The sequence below is a fragment of the Camelus bactrianus genome, chromosome 10 (assembly GCF_048773025.1).
Source record: "Camelus bactrianus isolate YW-2024 breed Bactrian camel chromosome 10, ASM4877302v1, whole genome shotgun sequence".
Classification (NCBI taxonomy): domain Eukaryota; kingdom Metazoa; phylum Chordata; class Mammalia; order Artiodactyla; family Camelidae; genus Camelus; species Camelus bactrianus.
The window spans coordinates 37026837-37047771 of NC_133548.1; the positions used below are offsets into that span (position 1 = coordinate 37026837).

The 20935-nt window shown below is 43.7% G+C and overlaps 1 protein-coding gene across 35 annotated transcripts in view; it reads left to right on the forward strand.

Moving 5' to 3' along the window:
• Positions 1-7648, forward strand: part of SOX6 (SRY-box transcription factor 6) — a 561278-nt gene extending 553630 nt beyond the window's left edge. For all 35 annotated transcript variants that reach the window (XM_074372343.1, XM_074372328.1, XM_074372335.1 and 32 more), the window contains one exon: positions 880-7648. In XM_074372343.1, coding sequence (XP_074228444.1) covers positions 880-1183 — 304 coding nt within the window. In that variant the 3' untranslated portion in view covers positions 1184-7648. The remainder of the gene's footprint in view (positions 1-879) is intronic.
• Positions 7649-20935: the final 13287 nt, after the last annotated feature.

Sequence of the window (20935 nt, forward strand, 5' to 3'; positions counted from 1 at the left end):
TATAATGCCTCCAGGGAAGTTGAGAGGCAGATAGCCATGTCTCCCTGCAGAAGGAGAGACTGACCTTCATAAAGGGTCTGGTAGGTTTATTTGAACTAGAGTGACATTATGACGAAGTGATCTGGTGTGACCAGGCCTCAGCCCCTGCTGGGATCCAGGATGAGGAGACGTGTGTCCTCCTGTTAAGTGGTTGGAGGAGCTCTCATTGTTCTTCACTCCTGACTCCTCCAACCCCAGCTCTAGCCCAGGGCCACAGGAGTAATGACACCCAAGATGATCCTTCCATAATTAGGAAAATAGAAGCTTCCAGGGGCTTCCCTACAAGTTCAGCCGTGGAAATAAATAGACATTTACAAGATAGCAAATACATGCTTTGCTAAATCTGACTCTTTGGGATATACCGGATACTTTCTCATCTTGGTCTTTCTTGAACTGTACAGTTCTCAAACCAAGGTGAAGACACAAGCCTGCTTAACAGCGAGCGACATTGTAGCATGTCTCATGTTACCAGCCTATATTTTGTAATGTTCTGGGAGATCTTAAAAATGATCTCGCAAGTAACTTTGTGGAATTAACCACAGTGTTTGTTCCAAATGCCAGAAGTTATCGAAACTTTGCCATATTTGTCATGTTATAAGGACCCTAATTTTATGTCGCAAAACCATCAATAAATTCCTCCATTGTGTTTCTTAACTCCAACCACAGCGTCAGGGAGACTTGCAGGACCCCTCCAGGAAACACCTTTGTCACATTCTGTCATCTGCTTAGACTTTCCACAGAGCCCCTTTTTAGAACGTGTGGGGGATGAATTCCAGTGCCACACAGAAGAACAGATGTATGTAGATATTTCCCTCTGCTTTATTTTTTGAATCTATACAGGCAACAGCCTCAGATTCCAATCACCACAGGAACAGGTGTTGTGTATCCTGGTGCTATTACTATGGCAACTACCACACCGTCACCTCAGATGACATCTGACTGCTCTAGCACCTCCGCCAGCCCAGAGCCCAGCCTCCCGGTCATCCAGAGCACTTATGGAATGAAGACAGACGGCGGAAGCCTAGCTGGAAATGAAATGATTAATGGAGAGGATGAAATGGAAATGTATGACGACTACGAAGATGATCCCAAATCAGACTATAGCAGTGAAAATGAAGCCCCTGAAGCTGTCAGTGCCAACTGAGGAGCGTTTGTTTGCCGAATTAAAATACTCTGACATTTCACTGCCCCTCCCCCAACAAAAAAGTTCTTAAAGAGCCCGCATGCATTTGTGGCTCCACAATTACATCAGCAGAATGGTCTTAATTGTTTCGTAAAGTGTGAGACAGATTAAGTTTTCCCTGATTTTTCATGAACTTGAGTTTTTTGTCGTTATTGTTATTGTTGTTGTTGTTGTTTTTAATTTAGGTGAAGACATATTAAATATGAGACACCAGGACTTGAAAACTTATCTCAACCCATAGCTGTCTTACAAGTCTTATATTTTTTGTCTTACTTTTTTTTTTTTTTTCTTTTGGATGTTGATAAAGGTTTAAGTTACTGTTTTAGATGGGGTTAAACATTCTCACTCAGGTATGCTGTGCCGGCCTACAGGTTGTGAATGTGTTTTTATTCTGAATTATTTTAGAAAACAACTGAGGATTTCATATTGTGAAACAGAACAAGTCCACGGCGTGTGCAGCTGCATGTAGAGCATATTCAAAAGGCCTCGGAATTCCATTTGTCCACGTGTAGAGTGAAACTTTGAATGTGCCAAACTTTTTCATAACTTTTGAATCTTAATATTTTGAAAGTCTTAAAGGAGACACTGCAAAGTCTTAGACAATCTTTGGCATCTTAAAATAAAATAGCAAACCACACTTTTTTTTTCCAGAAAATGGTAAAGTACTCAGGAATCTGGAGACAAGATATTGTAAGGAATGAACAAGGTTGCCACAGTGCGTGTACCCAATTGTGTTTGCCTCTTGACGCGCCATCAGTGTGTGACATGATATGACGGCCACACACCAGAGCGATCACCACACCAGATACCGACACGGTGGTCTTCTCTGCCTGAGACCACCTCTCACTACATCCATTATCCCTTTGCCTTTAACCCTGACATTCAGTCTTAACACATTTTTCTCTTAAATAATTTATTCATTCCAGAATGTCACGGGTCCACTTACTATTTATTTTAAAAAAAATTTGTTGGTGGCATTAATTTAATAATTCTTGTTTTTCACCCTCCTTCCCCAAATAACTTTTCAGCCATTTTCACCTCCTTCTCCTGCTAGATACAAAAGATGTACATAGTAATTTTATGTCCCCAGATCATCTGGAAGCATTTCTGAAACAAGTTACTACTAAATACCTATATTGTTTTTGAACATCCTTGTATATATGGCTACAGAGCTGTGTATCTGGATACAGGTGTAGAGTCTTACACTTTAACAGATATGCCCCTGAGGTTCGCCTTGACCTTGAATCTTTTGCCAGAATTGCCCCTTGATTCAATTAAGCAACAAGTGGTAGGATCTGCATCAGTGGCATTAATCCTGAATGCCACTCAGCAGCAAGAGTCAACAGTGGTGACTGCCAGGCAGGAGAGTCCTGCACCCAATCTTAAAGCCCAAAGTTGCGGGCCATGTAGGAGTCAACAGTGGTGCCGTCATGGGCTGGCACCTTTACACTGAGCTGCCTTGTCCCATCTGGCACATCTAGGGAGTGCTTTGCAAAATCCCCAGGAGGCAAGAAGCCACATGACAGCCTCAAAGCAAAGACAGAGGCAAATAGTCATGATACCTGGAGAATGAAAGAAAACTGCAGGGAAGGAGAAGGAGGGGAAATACATTCCCCATATGGGCTGTTCCTACTCTTAACCCTGGGGAACAGATCACTCCTGGGGCAGCAGACAGTGCCTCTGGCTTGCTCCCTCCATCTGTGGCCACATGGGGATCATGCCTACGTGTGAACAAGGTTAACTGCTCTTGTCACACAGGGGCTTCTCTGGAGAGGCACTGATGGGCTGGGAGGCAGTGAGGTTTTGTCCCCAATCTCCTAACTACAGGGAGCTCGGCTGTGCCATTTTGACCTTCCTGAAACCAGGACTGATTGCCTGTGGGGCGGGGGGTGGCCTCAGCCAGAGTAGCTCAATGGGAGGATGTCAGAAAATAGGACAGTTCACCTCATGGGACAACCAGAATCTGATCACAGGACACAGGAACAGCCCCATCAGAGTTCTTGAGCCATTTTGTCACTTGGAAGAGAACAGTATACCTTCATATTTATTTGAGTGCTCAAGGCCATACCTAATAGCAATAAATAGGTCTCGCCAAGACATTATTGTCCATGTCATTAGCTGGGAGTGCTCTCTATAAGCTGATTAAGGTACTGATAGGAATGTTTGGTTCTTAATATTGGTTGGGGATTGGAACTTTGTTTTTGTACATTGTATTTCAAATGAGGAGGAGGTCATTTTTTCTGAAAAAAAAGTATTTATTATTGTCTTACCGATTTCTTTCGATTACATACCTCTCCTCCTCAGTTCATTCTCATGTTTCTTCCTCTTTCTCTTTGACTCTGCTTTGCCCTCTCCCCCTCCTTTTTTATTTCGTTGCATAGGTAGAGCGCTGCATGGCTAGCATTGTATTGTATGTAATTAATTTTGCACAAAGGCAAACATTTAGAATGGTAGGGTAATTCTGTTTGTTTTTATGACCATGCCAAAATAATATTCTGGGCTGGTGGAGAACAAAGGACTGTTCTTTAGGACTGAAACTTGATTTTGCTTGTAGTAAAAAAGAAAAGAAAAGAAACAAAAAAAAGAAAACAAAAAAAACAACAAAAAACACACACACTCACAGATGTTGTTTCGTAAGTGTTATAAGCACTGGATATAAATGGTATTTTTTATCAATTCTGACTAATGTGAAGCTGTTGTACGAAAACTACATGAACAAAAGTCATCTGTTTCGACTCGTGTGGGCTTGCCTCACAGTTGCCGGATTTGAGTCATTTTTATGTCTTGTTATTTCATTTATTTATGCAAAATACATGTGTGTATGAACACTTTGTTTTAGCTCCAGCTCTGCCTCAGTACTGGGGTTCAGTTACTTCTAGCCATGTTCTTAAAAATGAAAGGCTATTCAGGAATGATCTGATTGTAAACGTCTCTTTCATTGGGTCAAACAGTGATGCTGTATTTGAATCTAAATTCTGCACATAAGCAGTTTATTCTACTTATTAGCCAAGTTTGGCTCTAAATACCGTGGAAATTAAGAATGACAATCATAGGGATCACTTCGTTTTATTTTCAGTGGGGCTTAAACAAAGTTTTTATGAATTTACCATCTCATTTTAGATTTTTCTAATTGTGTAAATATAACATAGAAATAGACTTTATTTTTGGTTCATGAATACTTAGTGAAATGTAAGTTATGTATTTCCTTTTTGTTCTCTATCCATACATGTTGGTCCAGACTAGAAGCTGATGAGTCACTGTACCTCACAGGGTAGTGAATTATCAGCCACAGTGAGAGAGCAGAGTCCCACCCGTAGCTGGAGCAGGAAAACCCTTCACTCGGGTTCTCATACAGCTTAGAACCCACTGTCCACAGACTCAGACTTTCACTTTTTTTTCCCTTAGAGAAAGTTGATGGATTCAACATGGTGAATTTCCAGTACATCTGGGAGAGAGTCAGTTTGCTTTGTGAATCCACATAAATCTTATAAGGTAGTTCTGTGACCATCTAAGAGCAGGAAGGCTGAATGTCATTATAAAGGTAAAAATCTGCCTGAGATTGGCCATTAATAAAAGTCCCACCATCCCAATTATATTAAAGAATGTTCATCAATTTTTTTTCAGTGCCCCCTATTTCATAGTATCTTCAAATCAAAGGTAAAAATTATGTCCATTTTATTAAAGAACTTGCAGGATCAGGATTTTCCTTGTTACTTAGAATAGGGACACTGGCAGACAATCCTGTCCTAAAAAAATGGACCCTATGCAATAGGATGGAAGGAAGGAAGGAAGAAAAGAGAGAAAAGAAAGAAAAAGAAAGAAAGAAAAGAAAGGAGGAAGGAAAGAAAGAAAGAGAAAGAGGGAGGGAGAGAGAAAGAAAAGGTCAGTCTGTGGACAGTAGCAGCCAGGCAGGCAGTTTCTCTATTTCATTGGCAGATGTGATGCAGTATCTTTTCCAGGAAGATACGAAAGCTTTGTTGTTTCCATGTATATTCAGCTCGCCCTTTTAGGAGCACATCAGTTTGCTTCATTTGTTATTTGATACTCCCCAGCCTTGTCCTCAGGCCTGATTTGATTTGCCAGGGTCCTGACACGGGCCCTCAGGCCAAGTTCTAAATTCAGGTGTGGGCTAGCAGTGCTGCTGAGCCAACTCTGGCCTCCCCTGAACATCGGCCCCACTGGAGCCTGGGTGTTTGAAAAGGGTGTGATCACTCGAGGGCTGAAATTAAAGGCTCCTTTCTTTTCCTTGTGAAGCCAGGCTGCTGCTCCAGAGCACACCCTCCTGAGCGAGCGGGGAGCACAGGCACCAGCTGAAAGCAAGGATTGTTCCGAGGAAACCCGTCTACCCCCAGTAGGAAGGCAGCCTGGTCACTTGAACATCATAGCTGAGGCTGCTTCTCTCGGTTTATTCATTTTGCAAAGAGGTGACCTCTACCTACTCATTTAGGGAAAAGAAAAAGAATCAGTTAGTAGTTTTAAACCATATGAGAAGTCCTGTACCAAGTGCCAACAACTGCAAAGAATGCAGCTAGGGGAATGTACTGAAATTATGACTGGGTCTTCCTTTTTAATGAGAAAATGACGAAAAATTGGTTGCTGTAGCCTGATTTTGTACATGTTTGTCTAAGGACTGAGTTGGCACTTAAGCTCACTTCTCAAAGTATAATCATATTGTATGACCTCATTTGTCCTTTTACAAAAGCACTTGCATCATTTCCTTAAGTCATCTGCCCCCTGTCTTGTTTTCTTCCTGAATAAACAACTTCTCTCTGTTATTCCTTATGCTTATGTTCTGTTTCTGATGCCGTATACTCTTGAGCGTAACCTCCTGCTAACATCACTGAAATTGATATGCAGACGCATTTCCTTTTCGTCCCCATCCCATCTTTTCCTTTGGGGACAGATTTCTTTCCAAAAGCTCATGAACAAGTATTCAGAACGCTGGCACCTTTGGGGCGGGGCTCGAGGTGGGTGGGGGAGGGGTGGAAAGGTAACGCTCTTCTAACTTGGAGCTACTCTTCTGGTTGGCGTCCCTGGCAGTATGAAAGCTTGAAGGCAACTCAGTGACGTATCTTGCTCAGTAGTTTCTTATTCCTGAAGAACCACAAGCATCATAAAGTGAGGCCTCAGTGCTGGTGCTCTTGGAGTATGGGGAATGTGCAAATATTTAACTGTTTGTATGCTGCACATTGCAGATCTGCTCATGTGCATTCTCCGTTTGTCTTCCTTTGTCATATGTGTCTTTGCTTTTTCTGAAAGTGCAGTCTTTGTTGTACCCTTCTCCAGCTCGTAGCAAATTAGAATGCTTAGCATTTATGTTCATTCATTATTGTATTTGCCATGTAAAATTTTTATTACCTTAGACAAGCTTATAAGCTGTTACTACATAACTTATCTTACTGTAACTCTTTTTATTTCCTGACATTGTAATTTGTTTGTGATGTATATTGTGAGATTGTATTCTATGTTAATTTAATCAGCACAATTCACTGACATGCTGGACTGACATGCTGGCTGCTGTTTCAAAGTGTAAAGTTCGTGTAGGGCTGTTGGGGCAACTACAACTCTGTTGTCAAGGTACTGTGCTGGTTCCTCTAGCAACGCTGCGGGTGCGCGGCCCTTGGGACACTGAGGGCATTTCATACGCCCTTGAGCAAATTTTAGCTGCAGATTTTCTTTGTAGAAATTCTATGTATAACGCAGGTACCTACTTGGCCCATGGCTGGTAACTATTTGGGCAATTAGAAAAAAAAAAAACAGAAACCATAAAAACTAGTGTCTATTGCTGCTTTGAATATGTTTGAAAGTCTGAAAATGTAAATAGTTTATCAAAAAAAAATCTTGTACAGTCCAGTGTAAAGTTTTTAAATGACCTTAAGGGTTGCCATCACATCTTTCTCACACTCTCCTCTTAATAATGGAAAAAAAGTTTGCTAAGGATTAAAGAAATGAAAAAAAAAAGGATCTCTTCAAATTTAAAGGAATGAATCATTGTTCTTAGCTTTGTTGCATACACAGACTTCTTGGATTTCGTTGTGCAGTATTGATGTGAGATAAAGCTCAACATTGAATAATCTTTCAGTGGTACTTTTCAAAGTCTTCCCCTCCTCTGCCTCATAATTAAGGGAAAAGACAAAATCGAAAGACACACTGTCTTTATCTATCCTGGTGTATGTTGGCACCTTAGCTACTTTTTTTTTTCCTTTTTGCACAAGGTGCTTTCCTGATGTGTTAAACATGCCATCTTTGGGTGATAATGTATATGCCATGATGGGGCCCAGGCCCCTCAGGGGAGTGTCTATAAGAACTGCCTATTTATGCTCATTTACCTCAAGACTGTCCTCTCTACCCTAATCTAGTCGTCATCACTCCATCTTTTGTACTGCTGTTGACACTTACAAATTAAAGATAAATTTTGTTTTATGACCTCTGTGTACGGCCTTGTCTGTGCCCTGCAAACTGTTACCCCCTGGAGCCCATTCAGCTCTGGGCTTGTGCCCCCAGCCCAGGCCCCCCGCCGCTCCCCGCTGTTGCATCTGCCTTGCTGGGAGGTAAGTCTCGGAAGCCCGCAACCCCCTTAGCCTGGAGGACTTGCCTGCTTTTTTCATTGTGGCGCATACACTGCTGCAGCAGGAAATGCTTGCGGATTTAGACGGTAGGAACAGGCTCCAAGGTGGATTTTGGTCAAGAGAAGATGAGAAAGACTGTCACTTCCTATTTGCCTGACTTCTTCATGAGAGTGAACCAGTTTATAAGAGTTCCCAGCATTCCCTGTACGAACAAATCTCAAGGGCCAACCTCTCATCTGACACCAACTTCTCCAAGCCTCGCAGCAAGAGTGGAAAAGGCCGCACTTCTGGAACCAGCGCTTCCACTGCAGTTGGGAGCGGAGGGCTGACTTCTCAGCTGCTGCTGCCTCACAGGAGGGGTGCTCCCGTCTCACCCAGCCCTCAGTTGGCTGAGGAGGAGCGAATGATATCAGCCTCTAAGGGTCTGAGGGCTGGCAGTGGGGTTGCAGCCCGAAGTGAGGCAGGCCCTTAAAGGAGACCGGCCAACCCATCAAGCCAATGCTGTGGATTCCAGAGGTTAGTGACCAACACCTGGAGAAGGAGACAGAGGGCTCGGGGAGCTAGAGGGGGTGCTTAGCAACTTCTTCTTTGGCATTTCCTGTGAAAAATGCCTCACTAGAGAAAAGCTGAGGGTTTGTGGAACTCTTCTTTATCACAGTCAAATTGTATGTTTGCTGCAAACCATTGTAAGTCCTGAAAACCTAGCTTTCCAAGGCCCTCCCTTCTGCCCCGGGGGGTTTTGAGCACAGGGCGGAGTCACACCGACCTGGCTCTGCCAGTTGCCAGCTCTGTGACCTTCCCCGAGGAACTCCTCTGAGTTTTCTTCTCTATAAAATGGGTAATAGTCCCTGCCTCTCAAGGTTATTGGGGGAGTTAAATGAAGTGGCACATGTAAAACACCTCGAGCACACAAGTGAAGCCTGCCTCCTCTGATCAGAGAATGTCTCAGCTGGGGGAGAGCCGTGGTGCCACTGGCTGAGGCTTAGTTCAGAACCTGGTCCCGTCTGGGATTCCCCTTCCTCCCTCGAGCTGGTCTCCAGGCCACACGTTTCTCATTTCCAGTCCATCCTCACCACTGCCTTTGATCTTCTTTCTAAAGCACAGGTCTGATCTGTCCTCCCTCTCTTATCCTCTCCTAAAGTCTTCTGGCTTTCCACAGCTGACCAGACTTCCTCTCCTGACAGTCAAGTGTCAGCAGACCGGACAGCCTCATTTTCCCCTGTGCCCATGTGGACATGGCCTCAACCTCATTGCTTCTCTCACACCCCTCAGCCTGCCCATGACCGTGGGGACTTCACTTCTCCTCATGCTTAGAGTAAACCTGTCCCCTTTTCTGTTTGGGAAATTTCCTTTCCTCTTTTAAACTCCACCCCAGATATCACAACCTTATCAGGCCTTTCCCAGCAGCCCAGACAGTGTCAGGCTCTCCCTTGCGGCTCCCATGACACTTTGGAAGGACCTCTGTGACCACATTTGCCACATTGTAATAATCTGTTTCTGTGTCTGTCTTTTCTGCTAGATAACGAGTTACCAAAACCAAGGACTGTGCCTTGGTCCTCCCAGCTGCCAGCACAGTGCATGGCATAGAGTAAGTGCTCAATACTTGTTTACAGAATGAATGTGTTCATGGCAGCAACTAGGCCTCCATGTGTGGTACTGATGGCAGCAAGTATCAGGGTCTTAGATGATGGGGATGAGGGAGCCTATAGGGGTACCTTGGTGTTATTTCATCTGGAAAACAGTTTTATTTGAAACATCTCTGTTCAGGGGGAGCCATTTGACCCTGATTATCACCGGGAGTCCTGGGCTGTATCACTGTGGGAACACTGAGGCATCTAGGGACGGTGGCCTTTGGCAGCTCCAATACCGTCATCCCCTCCTCTGGCTGGGCCTGCTGCCTGGCCCTGACTGAGGGCCCATGAGAGACCTGGCCGATAGGGTGACTCTCTTAAGAGCTTGTTCTATAATCCCTCTGTCCATTGTCCACCTACCCAATTTTTGTATTTTGGCACCAGGATGAGTGGCCATTGAGCAGATCAACAAGGAGCTGTGTAGGTTCTGGGGCACCTTTTCTAACTCTGGAAGTGAGAGACAGAGTGAGATGCCCAGTGAACGGAGTAATCAGGGGAAGGGTCTGATCACATGTCATCCTGGCAGTAGGGCTCCTAGGACCCCATGTGAATTGTTCATCCACCAGGCTTCATATAAACTCATCGCCTGGTGGGCAACCCTGATCCTGCCCCCTTTCCCATCAGTCAGTAAGGACTGTGAGCTCTGTCTCTGCTCCCTCTTCCACTCCCACTCTATCCCCTCCTCACTGCTCCCTATGAGGGTCTTCCCCTCACGGAATCAGTCATGGTGTAACACCCAACACAAAGCCTAAGCTGTCTGCATTTCCACAGGGTCCTTCCCGGTGAGCGCAGGCTAGGATCTCACTTTCCAATCCACACGCCATCACGGTCCTGATGCATGCGCACTGCCCCTTACCTGTACGCTCCACGCCTTGGAATGTCCCTCTCTCACTTCTCCTGTCACCGTCACCTCCCATACTTCAAAGTCCAGCCCAAATGTCACCTCTTGTGGGAAACCTTCTCTCAATATTCCTCTCTTATCCAGAAAATGTGAACTGCACTGAAGTGATCTGGTTGCATTTGTCACGTCATGTTGTGTCATGGGAATCTCATCAATTCCTGTGTCACATTCACTTTTTTTAATCTGACAGTCCTGGCACATACTAGGTGCTCAACACGTGTGTATTATTAAAACAATGGAAAAAATAAAGGAATGAACTCTTTATCCTTGAATTCAAAGTCCTCTATACTCTGCCACTGGCTTTTTTTTTTTTTTTTTTTTTCTGGCCTATTCTCCTAACTCCACGGCTTCTAGCTCTCGTCATACATCAGGCTATTTATTTGTAATGTGTACTCCCACTTCTTTGGACTTTTGGTCACTCATGTCCCCTGTCTAAATTGCCCTCCCCTATATCTTTCAGTCAGCATCTTTCTTTTAAGGGTCCACTCCAGGTGCATTTCCTTCAATAACCTCTGCGAAGTCCTGAGTCGGCTATATACAGAAACTTTACTAAAGGTTTCGTTTGACCTTTAACAATGGCTCTGAATATTAGGTATCATCTTCCCTGTTTCACAGAAGAAACAGAACCTGGGAGAAATCAAGTCTCTTGGTCAGGGTCTCTCAGGGAGTCAGAAGGTGGTCTTCTGCCTAGGTGAACTGCTCTCAGATTTCTCCAGCTCAAATTGAATCTCTCCCCACCGAGTTCAGAGTTCCTCAACCTTTTTGTTTTTTCACTGTCACCACTGCAGGAGACTTTTTAGACACTTTTCCCCCAAATAGTCTTCTACTACCCAAGAAATTTAAACATGACAAGTATACTACATGCTTATGCACTCTATGTTTGTGCTTTATTCATAAAAAGAAGAAAGATTTTTCACCTTCGAAACTAATGTTGTCACTAATCAGCAAAATACGAGTCTATCCCTTTTGGTAATGTTCTACCTGTATTGCTATGTCTGTCAACACTGCTATTATCAATATAACAAGAGATGTTTTAAAGTGGCAATAATCAGTTCTAGGAACCATACAGTGTATTTTTAAATTAGCATTCTTCAGCCTTGGGAAATAATAGTTTGATGTTCTATTAGTCCATAATAAGACCTATATTATCAGTTAAACCCAAAAAGTTATAGATTGAGAAAAACAATGTCAACCCTCAAAGAATCTGTTAAATTTCTGACTTTGCATTAACATTGATCAGGTAGCAGATATTATTATACATAGTCAAGCCAGATCTAAAGAAGCAAGGATATTTAGCACATTCTTTTATTTGAATCATATTTATAATTCTATTTTAAAGTATTATTACATGTTAATTTTAATAAAAACTCTGTTACAAGTGTCATTATATCAAAAGAATAAATGAGCTGGATCCTTATCATGAAATGCAAAGTGTAGAATTTAGATATATTTTTGGAAATTAAAGAAGCACTGATCTTATTGATGAATGACCCAGGCAGGTCGGAAAGTTAGGACAAAACAAACAAATAATTATATGATCACAAAGAATAATTAGGATCCAGATCCACGGATGAGCCAATTGTTCATTCTTCACGATATGACATTATATTGTCCTGATTCACCCTTGAGTTACAATACATTTCATTGCAAAAAGTACTCATATCGTCCATATTTGGATAAAAAATGTTATGGAATCATTTGAATGCATTTATTATACATTAAAAAATTAATTCACTTAGAAAAAGCACTTGTTTATTAGTACTGAAAATATGAACACCTGCTAAATATATAAATGGGCTTGAGTCACTGGAGAAATGGGAAGCAGATTCCCGAGCAGCCTTAGTCCCGGGTCTGGAGGCACCTTCGGTTTGCCACCTGCAGAGATAACCTGGATCCTTTGCAAATGCCAGGAAGGCAGGTAGTTTATTGCTCACTGATGTAAGCCAAACATGCCTGCCCTGGACAGAGCTACAGAAAAGCCAAGTGGTCTGGATCTTAAACCGTGTCAGATAAGACATACCAAAGGATAAATACTGCAGCTATAAATACAGCTCAAGAAACTGGATTATTTTTCAGGCTGTTGAATTTCAAATGCCTGCCAAGCAGAGTGTAATATCTGGGACTCTCCCTTTTTGCCACTCTACTGCAAGAAATGGCTAAAATCCAGTTAATTTAACCAAGAAAATCCGGGAGGTTAAGAGGTGACCAAAAGAGTTAAAATGTCCAGGCAAAATTTAGAATTGAAATTAATTTCACAAATTTTAATATGCTGTTTAGAGGAAGTTCAATTTAACCTTAAATTCCAGTCAACTCCACAATGATAGCCACAATGAAAGAAATAGAGGACACACTAAAGAAGGCTGAATGTTGATTAACCTCTTGATTGCAATTGTGAGGGTCAAAGCAGTCAGATATATAATTGCATCAAGTTTTCTGATAGGCCCTCTCGGGGGATAATTCAGAGCTGAAGACAGCTGAGAAAACCCCTCTTTCAAATAAAATAAAACAAAACCCCAAAAAGCTTTGGTGAGATCAAATGCTGCATTATTTAGATTTTGCTGATTATAAGTGACAGAAACTCAACTTAAATAGCTTCTGCAGCTAAAAGGGATTTAGTGGCTTACATAACTGAAAAAGTGCAAGGATAGCATGGCTTCAAGTGTGGCTGGATACAGGTGTTCAAACAGGGCCTTCCAGACTTGATGTCTCTATCTCTCCTCTCTGCCCTGTTTGGCCTTGCTCCCAGGGAGTCTCTTTCCGTGCGCTATCCCTCTGTGGCTCCAGACTTGCGGTCTCTCAGCTTTAAGTTCCACAGAAAGACGGCTAATATGGCTGCTTCCCCGTTGCTCAGTTTCAAGAATTAACAGCGGATTTTCTACTCTGACCTTCACTTCGTAGACCTACTTTTCAGTCAGCGTTCGCAGCTGAGACCTGTGGAAGATTCTGATTAACTTCTCTTTCCCTCATGAGTTATTTTTCCTGCACTTCAGACTTTTATCTAGTTTCTCTCATTTATGAAGTTGTCCATGTACTAATCACAAACATAGCGCTTCCATTTATGTAAATATCCACTCAACTTGTCCAAACACATTAGTCTTTTATCCATTTAACTTCCTGAAGAACTGTTTTCTGTTCCAACGTAGATCAGTTACTTGATAGGCCTGGAAAGTCCTCTTGAATATTTTCTTCGATGATTTTCTCCTCACGGTTTTCTCTACGTCTTTCTCAGGAATTCATAAATTCAGATGTTAAACCTCCGGAGGTGGTCTTTTAATTTTATTTTTCTTTTCCATTTTTTATCTCTTTGTATTTTTTTCTCTGTGTTTTGGAGAAATATCTTCAATTTTATCTTCCAAGTGCTGTTCTTTGTTGCCTAAAATTTCCTTTTGTATAGCACCCTGGCTTTGTATTAGTGATTTTGTAAAAGTGATAACTTTTCTTACCCCTCTGAAAATATTAATTAATTTCTTCTTGCATGATCACTGTTTCTTCCTAATTGCTTCATTCATTCATTTGACTAATACTTATTTAACACTTACTATATGCTAGGCAGCTAGGAATCTGGCATAACTTGGAGATAAAACAAAGATCTAAGTCCCTGTGCAGATTATATTTTGGTTGCTTATTCTGTTGTCTTGCTAATGTGGCTGGTGAGCCTCAGCTCTCTATTCACATCTAAGAGTCGGGTCCAAAAAACCCCATGGGACGTAGCATGTCTGAGGGGGGACTTGTCATTTCTTTTCTTTCCTATAAGTGACATGGCTGGGCTGTTTCCTTGGAGAACTGACATCAGCCTCAATTTTTTGTTTATTTGTTTGTTTGTTTGGTAGGGGGAAGTAATTAGGTTTATTGATTTATTTATTCTTAGAGGAGGTACTGGGGATTGAACCCAGAACCCCATGCATGCTTAGCATGCACTCAACCACCTCAGCTGTACCCTACGCCCTTGATGTCAGCCTCTTTGGATCTTCTGTAAGATTCATCCAGAAAAGACCTTCCAGTCTCCTGCCTGGATACCAGACCCCTGAGAATAGAGCTGGGAAATACTCAGTATGTTGACGTTCATTTAATCCCTCATTTTTGGTGACTGATATCTAGAGATTCTCTGCTTCACCTTTATAAAGACTGATTTCTCATCTTTGCTAGAGAGACGGAGAGCAGTCACGGCATGTGTGCAGAGCCAGGGAGAGGATCCATCCACTTCTTCAACAGACTTTCAACCAGTTCTTCTATTTTCGCCTCACTTTTGCTTTCACTTCCAGGGACATCAGTAGTGATCCCTGAGCCTTTAGACTCTAAGGGCTAGGGGGTCCTGCCACACAAGTCATCTTGCTTCTGCAGTTCCTGGCTGCTGTCTCGGGCGTCCGCTTTCCTGGGCCTGCAAAATCAGTTACATTTCACTGCCTTCTGCCTTCTGCAACTTGAGTGGTAAGGTCTTCTCTACCGTTCCCTTTGTCCTCTGCCTTTAAAAACACCCCTCTGCAAATATTTCAGTGATGGTTCAGGAGGAAGCAGAGCTAAAATGTCTGCGTTCAATCTGACATTGTTAGCTGTCTTCTGAATCCTTAGTGATTTTTTTAGAGGGTGAAGAACTTAAAGTTCTTTTGTACCTACTCTGTACCAGATACAGAGCTAGGCATTTTTATCTACACTATTGAACTTACGCCTCACAACAGTGAGGTTCTTGGAAATGAAAAGAAAGACTCAAAGAGATAAATAGCTTGATGATGATCGATTTAATCCATCATAGAAATAACAACTATTATGTGCTTCAAACTGTGTGAGCTGCAGAGGGTGAGTTTTTGTTGCTACTCAGTGGCCTGAACCTGGAACTTGGGGTCATCTAGACTCTTCCACTGTCCTTCCAATATCCCTCAGCTTTCATCTCTTCAATATTCCTCAACTGTGCCCTCCCCTGCTCCCCGGTAGCTCTGCCTTGGTTCAGAGCTTTTGGGGATTGCTTTTCTGGACCTTGTAGTAACATCCCACCTGGACTTCATGCCTCCAAGCCCGCCACCCCATCTGCAGCCAAGGTGGTCTTTCTACTGCAAATCTGATCATGTTACTCTTTTGCTTAAGACCTAGATGTGGTGGACATTTCCACTGCCTGCCAACGTCCAACACAGCTGCCTGGCAGGGACTCCCACTCAGGGAAGCGCCTAACGTGTCTCCGTGTCCTCCGCACTTAGTGCAGGGACCAGCATGCTAGTCAGCACCCGTAAATGTTAACCGAACTCCAGCCGTCAGGAGCTTACGTTCCACCTCTTCAGTGGGTTGGGTTCCACCAGGATTCTAACCCAGATCTGATTCCGGGCCTCTGGAGGGCTTTGCTGCTGTGCAGCCCTGGCTTACAGCCTTCCCTCTCCTTGGTCTTGGATGCCCTCCTTGAGGTCCCTCCCACTGCCCTCCAGGCTTTCCTCTGCTCACATCCTTGGTTTTCGCCTACCCCATCCCTATAGAAAAAACAAAGCACCTAACCTGATATTCCAAATTCCGGGAGGATGGGAAAGGAAAGAGCCATAGCCCTCGCCCCACCTTTGAGGTGGGCTTGGAGGCTCAGTGCAATTTTAGGTTCTGAATCTTCTTGAATTGTCCATGAATTTAACCTCCACGCTAGGAGCAGTTGATCAGATTGTTGGGGGAGGGAGCAGGAAAGTTTATTTGGTTTTAGCATTACCCATACAGTATGAGGTGGGAATTTCCAAGAAATTATGTGGCAATGATGTTATAACTTTCACACGATGGCTGGAAGCAACATTATAAAAATATTACCTAACACGACTACATATGGACATATGAAATTTCATTCCATTTTACACATGTAATTAAGTGGCCCGCATAATGAAGTACTGTGTGTGCAAAGAGGGAGATGCCTTTGGTAGGTGAAAGATAGCTGGGGAAGGAACAAGGCTGGTGTTTTAAAGGGAGAATAATCAAGCAAAGGTGGCTGAAAATTATTGCACTTTATTCTATAAACAACTTACATGTGATGGATTTTTTCCCCTAGAGCTGGTCTTCTGGTTGTAAGCAAGAGAAATACATTCAATATCCTGCTGCTAAAATACTCTCCTATCCTGTTTACTAAAGGTGATGAGTTGAAAAAAATGCTGAGCTTGGAATCTGCAGGTTCAAATCCCAGACTGCCACTGCCCAGCAAAGCGACCTTCGGTGAGTGGTAAACCAGTGCTCACAGAAAACGGTCCCTGCGCCAGGGGCATCAGCTGGGGTCTCGTTAGAAATTCCAATTCAAGGCAACACCTTAGACCTGTTGAATCTGAGTCTCTGATGGCGGGGCCAGGAATCTGTGTTTTAACATGTCCTCCAAGTGCTTCGGATGCACACTCAGCGTGAGAGCGGCTTGCTCGAACTACCAGTGTCTCAGTGTCCTTCCCTGTAAATGGACACGTTATGGCAGAAAACCCAGCACCAAGTAGCTCAAATAGAAAAAGAATGTAATGATTCACAAAACTAAAACCAGTGAGGCTGGATCCAGCACCCAAATAATGCCATCTGGGATCCTTTTATTCTGAGTTCTCAATATCCCAGCATAAAGGGGGTTCAAAAGAGAAATTCAGTGGAGGTCTGAAGTTGCAGCTTTTGCATCCCTGAGTTTTAGAGCCAATATTCATATTATTTTCATGTTTGTTGACCAGCTAACCCATGCCAAGCGCTGTGGGGATTGAGACATGATATCGGGTCACCAGTATCAGCTGGCTTGCTGTTCCCCAGTGCATGGTAACGGGTCTTGCCCCTTTACTTTTGAGCATGCTGTTCCTCTTTTCTGAATGTCCCTTCTCCATCAGGCCATCAGGGAACTCCCACTTATCATTCAGAACTTACTTGGACATAGACTGCTTTCTAAAGCTCCCCTGATAGTGATAATCTCTGCTCTTTTGTTCTCCCAAGGCTCCTACCATGGGCTCTCTCCTCTGCCTGGTGTCCATCAGGTTAGTATGTGCTTATATGATCTCCTTCTACCCCAGAGAGTGAGTTCCTCAAGGGCACAGCCCTCATTTCATCATTTCAAACCCTGTAGCACCTGGCATAGGGCCCAGGACAGCCCAGATGCTCAACAAATCATATTGAACTGACCTGACCCTTCTTAGAATTGTGGGTATCTATAGAAAGCCAATCCCAAGTTCAACACTGGGTAGGACACCGTGGCGGATACAGGCTGTTAGTCCCCACACTGCTGTACAGCCTCCATGGAGCTCACAAAAGACTCACAAAAATTAGTCCAACATCAGTTTGAAGGGGCTTAGTGATATCTAGGCTAGAGCAATGCTGTCCAACAGAACTTTCTGCAATGATGGAGACATTCTACGTCTGTGCTGATTCAAATGGTGGCCACTAGCTACATGTTTCTACCGAGCACTTGAAATATGATCAGTAAGACTAAGGAGCTGGATTTTTAATTTTGCTTAATTTTACTTAAATTTAAATTTAAAAAGCCATATGAGGCTAGTGGCTACCATATTGAACACTGCAGACCTAAAAGATGACTTAGAGTAATCTGGTGAAAAGGAGAGTTGGGAGGTTATGCTAGAGGGGCATATACAAAAGAATGTTTGGGGAATTTCAAAAAACCCTTTTACAACCTCCAAAGCAGGCTCAGTGGCTGCCTGCCTCCGAGTTCTACCCTCAAAGCCCTGGGGGAGGGGCCAGGTTTTCAGTTTTGAGTCAGCAGATGCCAACAGCTACTTGGAAGCTAGGTTCCATTAATCAATTCCAAAGATGTCCTATGGGGCTGAATTGAAATATGGCAAATTATACCAAGAGATATTCATATTTCTAACTTTTCCTTTAAGAATTTGTTCCCCTGTCCTGTGAAAATTTAAGGGAGCCTATGAATTTCAAAGGTTCTGAAACATTTTTCTTGGGTGGTATTCCCCTTTGATAGACTCCTTGGGAACCTGAGATTCCACAGAGGCAAATACTTCAGGAAGAGGCTGTGTGAGGGTGCTCAGTGAGGTATGAGGGTAACGCTTGGCTCCTAGGAGTTGATGGATTGGGAACCATCTGGTCTGGGTCTCCTGTTGGGACTCCCCGAAACAGGGAAGTACAGAAAGCAAGAAGGGCCCTTTGAGAAGAGCCCTTCCCACCGAGGCCTTTCAGCCATCTGTGGAGGTAGAGGCCAGTGCCTGAATGCCTGGTCCTCCGCGGGGAAAGTCTGGCCTGTCTGGACTGGGTTCTCCAGATGGGGCTGGCGGGGCAGGGCTCACCTCCTGCAGTCAAGAGAGAGACGGAGCCAAAGGGGAAGGAGAGTTGAGATTGAGCAGCCAGTGTGGGCTTCTGTCTTCTCTTCTTTTTTCTTGCTCAGTCTTGCTAGAAGTTTATCAATCTTATTGATCTTTTCAAGAGACCAGCTTTTGGTTTTATTGATTTTTCTCAATTGCTTGTGTTTTGTCTATTTCATTGATTTCCACTCTCATCTTTATTATTTCCTTCCTTCTATTTACTTTAGGTTAAAAGAGCTTTTCAAGCTTTTCATAAGCTGTTCCCTCTTAATGGAACCCTCTTCCCCAAATTTTTTCTTGTTCATTCTTATCTGTCCTTCAGATAGAATTAATCATCACTTTCTAAGGGAAGGCTTGGAAAGCTGCCTCAGCAGAAAAGAAAGGCTGGGGTTGGCTGAATCTATAGCAACTCTGGCTGTCATTTTGCTGGCATTGAGGGGAATAAGGAGTTAAGTCCTTTAGAAGCCCCAGGAGCCGAATATTTTAGGGCAGTGAGTAACCAGTTCTAGTATCCCCAGGAATCACCTGGAAAGCATTTTTAACTACTTTTTTTTTTTTAAACATTACTCTCTATACCAGAAATTGATCCATTATAAACTGAATATACTTCAATTAAAAAAATTAATAAACCCTTTTGTTTTTGAGACATCTTCCCAATACACCTTTGGACTAAGAACCATTTCCCTGGTCACAAAGTGTCCTTATTAAGGAAAGAGCCAGGCATGTATAAAAGGGAAATGCTGGCTGGTGTGCTCGTGAGAATACTGTGTGTGTCGAACAGGTGCTGTTTTTTATTTTTAAAAATACTAACTTCTAACATGATCTTGATTACTGAGTTTGGGGGGGCACACGAAGTGAGTGCCTCGTCCGCCTCACCCTACCCCCGGCCCTTAGGGTACCCACAGGTAAGGTATGTAGAAGTGCCCAGCGCAGTATGGGTCTCAAGCAGACTTCGGTGAATCACAGGTCCGAGGGTCGTTGTCAGAATTTCAGCAGGACTCCGTGAGCGGTGCAGTGGACACCAAGACAGGAGTCCAACTCTTCCTTGGGGAGCAAGATGTGCCGATATTAGAGCGGGTCTTGAAAATAGAATAGGAGTTTGTCATGCAGGAAAGGGGGAAGGTTCTTCCAGAAGAACTTTTTAAAGAACAGCAAGACATTGTGCATGACTAGAACCAGGACAGCTGAGTGACCTGGTGCTGGATGAGGCAGCTTAGTGTGTGTGCCTGATCCAGGTGGCCTGGAAAGCCCAGTTAAGTGCCCAGAGCCTTGTCCAGTAGACGAGGGCCTGGCCAGAGGCATTTGAGCAAATATTCACTGACCTCAGCGGAGCACACTGCCTTAGCCTTAGCTTCCGAGATCATCTGATGGAAATTATAACCTCCCCTGGGAGAATTAAGTGAGGTGGTGGATGTGAAATCTGGAATCTGTAAGAGCCATGCTGATGAATGAGTAATTAATTACCTAATAAGATTCCCTCACACTGTGATTATTCCTCCTGCCCAATTCTGAGACAACCTCTGCATACAAGTTCATATGAGGGGACCATTATAACGACCCTGAAAAAACAACTCCACACAACTGAGAGTGAGGGGAGAGGACAGCCACAGCCCGGCAGATGAGAAGTGGGCTGTCTTGCTCCCAAGCCTCCTCCTGTCTTGCTCTCAAGACTCCTCCCTAGCTTTCTCCCTGTGTTGAACTGTCCCCAGCATCTACTCCTGGAACCCCACTACCATGGGATCCATCACCATCATCCTGTCCTTTCTGCCCGTGCAGCGGGGGAAGGGATGGGGGACACACCCTCTTCATTTCTCAGAGGGGAGACAACACGAGATGTGTCGTATTTGAACAAACCATCCCAGGCACAGTGAGCAGTGAGAGCTGATGTGTTGACCTCCTCCAGCCATGCACAGCCATCGAGTATGAGGCGCACCCTCCCTCCGTGTGACTCACGTTCCTCCGGTCGTTCCACACACCTAGGTGCTGCACACTCAGGGGTCGGACTGCTTATTCCCATGGACACACACTTGCTCAATGCCACTTACACTCATTGCCACTCACTTTCAGGGGTGGCCAAATTCCCTGGCTGAGGAGATGGGAGGATGAGGGCACGGGCAGGGAGTAGGTAAGAGGGGGACCTTCCTTAACATTTTTTTTTTTTATGGAATTTTCCTTTCTCAGGGAGGTTCTGTCAAATTTTTGGTTGGAAGCCACATCTTGTTTTTCCTTCTTTCTTTTGCTTCTTCCTGTTTAGTCCTGGAATAACTTCCTGGGAATACTTACTCTTCCAAGGGTTCTTCTGCCCCTTCAGTCTACTCCCGACCACTCTACACCACAGCCTGCACTACAGTCAATTCTGGAACTAATGAACATAC